Source organism: Acyrthosiphon pisum, unplaced genomic scaffold, assembly GCF_005508785.2.
Source record: "Acyrthosiphon pisum isolate AL4f unplaced genomic scaffold, pea_aphid_22Mar2018_4r6ur Scaffold_21100;HRSCAF=23030, whole genome shotgun sequence".
Taxonomy (NCBI): domain Eukaryota; kingdom Metazoa; phylum Arthropoda; class Insecta; order Hemiptera; family Aphididae; genus Acyrthosiphon; species Acyrthosiphon pisum.
This window is the reverse complement of record NW_021770531.1, coordinates 4,372-5,824: the sequence shown is the minus strand read 5'-3', so window position 1 is coordinate 5,824 and position 1,453 is coordinate 4,372. Positions and strand designations below refer to the sequence as shown.

The window sequence follows — 1,453 nt, the reverse complement described above, 5'->3', positions numbered from 1 at the left end:
ATATAATATTTATAATTCATAACATAATAATATAATATAATGTTTTGAGCTAATTTTATTGTACTGTGTATTTGAAACATTGAAAATGCAACAATTTCAACATCCAATATTACAATATATTTACCATTTAGTATTTTACTATATTACACTTATAGCCACCGGTTAGTTTATTAAATATATTGTTTTTATTAATTTAGGGTCATTAGTCATTAACCACTTAACCCCCCCCCCCCCACCGACTATAAGGTGTATCGACGGATACACCTTGAGTATAAGATAGCCGCCACTGGTCACGATGAATAATATAAATCAAAAATATCATATTTTTATTCATCTGTCTATTCTGTGACCAAACATCAAAACGATAGGCGTTGACAGCGCTCCCACTGTTAATTTGTTTTGCCAATAGAAAATAATAATAATAATATGCGGCTGTGTCCATGGTTATACTTCTACCGTGGTTATAGTTATCACAAAAAAACCATCCTTATCTCGATTTCGTCATTATCACCGCAGTCCGCAATAATATTATAGTATATTTATTGATTATTCACTACTTTTTTTTTTTAAAGTACCAGGCCGTAGGAATTGCAAATAAATAATATATTTTTTTTCGAGAGTTGAACCGAACTATATCGATCATCAATCTTAACAACTTCGACGCGATTACATTTTTGTAGGGGATAACTAACTCACAAAGACAAATAACGATTCATTACCAGTTAGTGGTAAATACCAGAACGGAAATTAAGTATCCGTTGACATAATATATTAAAACGAATTATATTATACAGAAAATGGCATCATTGAGATCACTGAACGTACGTACATTTTTAGTTCTTCAACAAACACGATGTAAGTAACCCAACGATAATTTATCATTATATTTCAGCGCACCTTACGGAATGTCCAGGCTGGAGCCATAGATCCGATGCAAGTTGATACACCTCCTGAAGAAAATGACAACAACGAAGAAGAATTGTATGAAGTGGACATTGATTCATTTGTAAGAACTAATGTGCTTTTTTACTAATGACCGCCGTTATTAAGCTCTATTATTATTATTATTATGGACTTTAGGATCTTGACACATATGCCAATAATTACATTGGATTAGCTCGCATTTATAGGCTTATGTATATAGCTGACCATTGTCCAAGATTGCGATCTGATGCGTTACGTCTGGCCATTTCACATGTTATTACTACAATGAATGCTAATCTGTATCGAGTGCTACATCGTAAACTTCAACAATGCCATGGGTATTATTTTTATTTAAAACTATAACTTTGCTTATACTTAAATTTAATTTATTTTTTGTTTTTTGTGCAATAGAAATATACTAGCAGATGTTACTGGAGCTAATCCAGGTAGATCCAGGACTTCCAGTGTTTAATGCTATTTGGGGTAGAAACTACAACTAAAAAATCAGCTATGAACTTGAAAAGCTAGA

At 32.1% G+C, this 1,453-nt stretch overlaps 1 protein-coding gene across 1 annotated transcript in view; it reads left to right on the top strand.

Annotated features, from left to right (window-relative positions):
* Positions 1 to 507: 507 nt before the first annotated feature.
* LOC100573176 (COP9 signalosome complex subunit 1b-like) overlaps positions 508 to 1,453 on the top strand; it is a 4,933-nt gene continuing 3,987 nt past the window's right edge. Inside the window, exons 1-4 of the mRNA XM_029492249.1 lie at positions 508 to 821; positions 893 to 1,006; positions 1,081 to 1,262; positions 1,336 to 1,393. Of these exons, the coding sequence (XP_029348109.1) occupies positions 798 to 821; positions 893 to 1,006; positions 1,081 to 1,262; positions 1,336 to 1,393 (378 nt within the window). The 5' untranslated portion in view covers positions 508 to 797. The remainder of the gene's footprint in view (positions 822 to 892; positions 1,007 to 1,080; positions 1,263 to 1,335; positions 1,394 to 1,453) is intronic.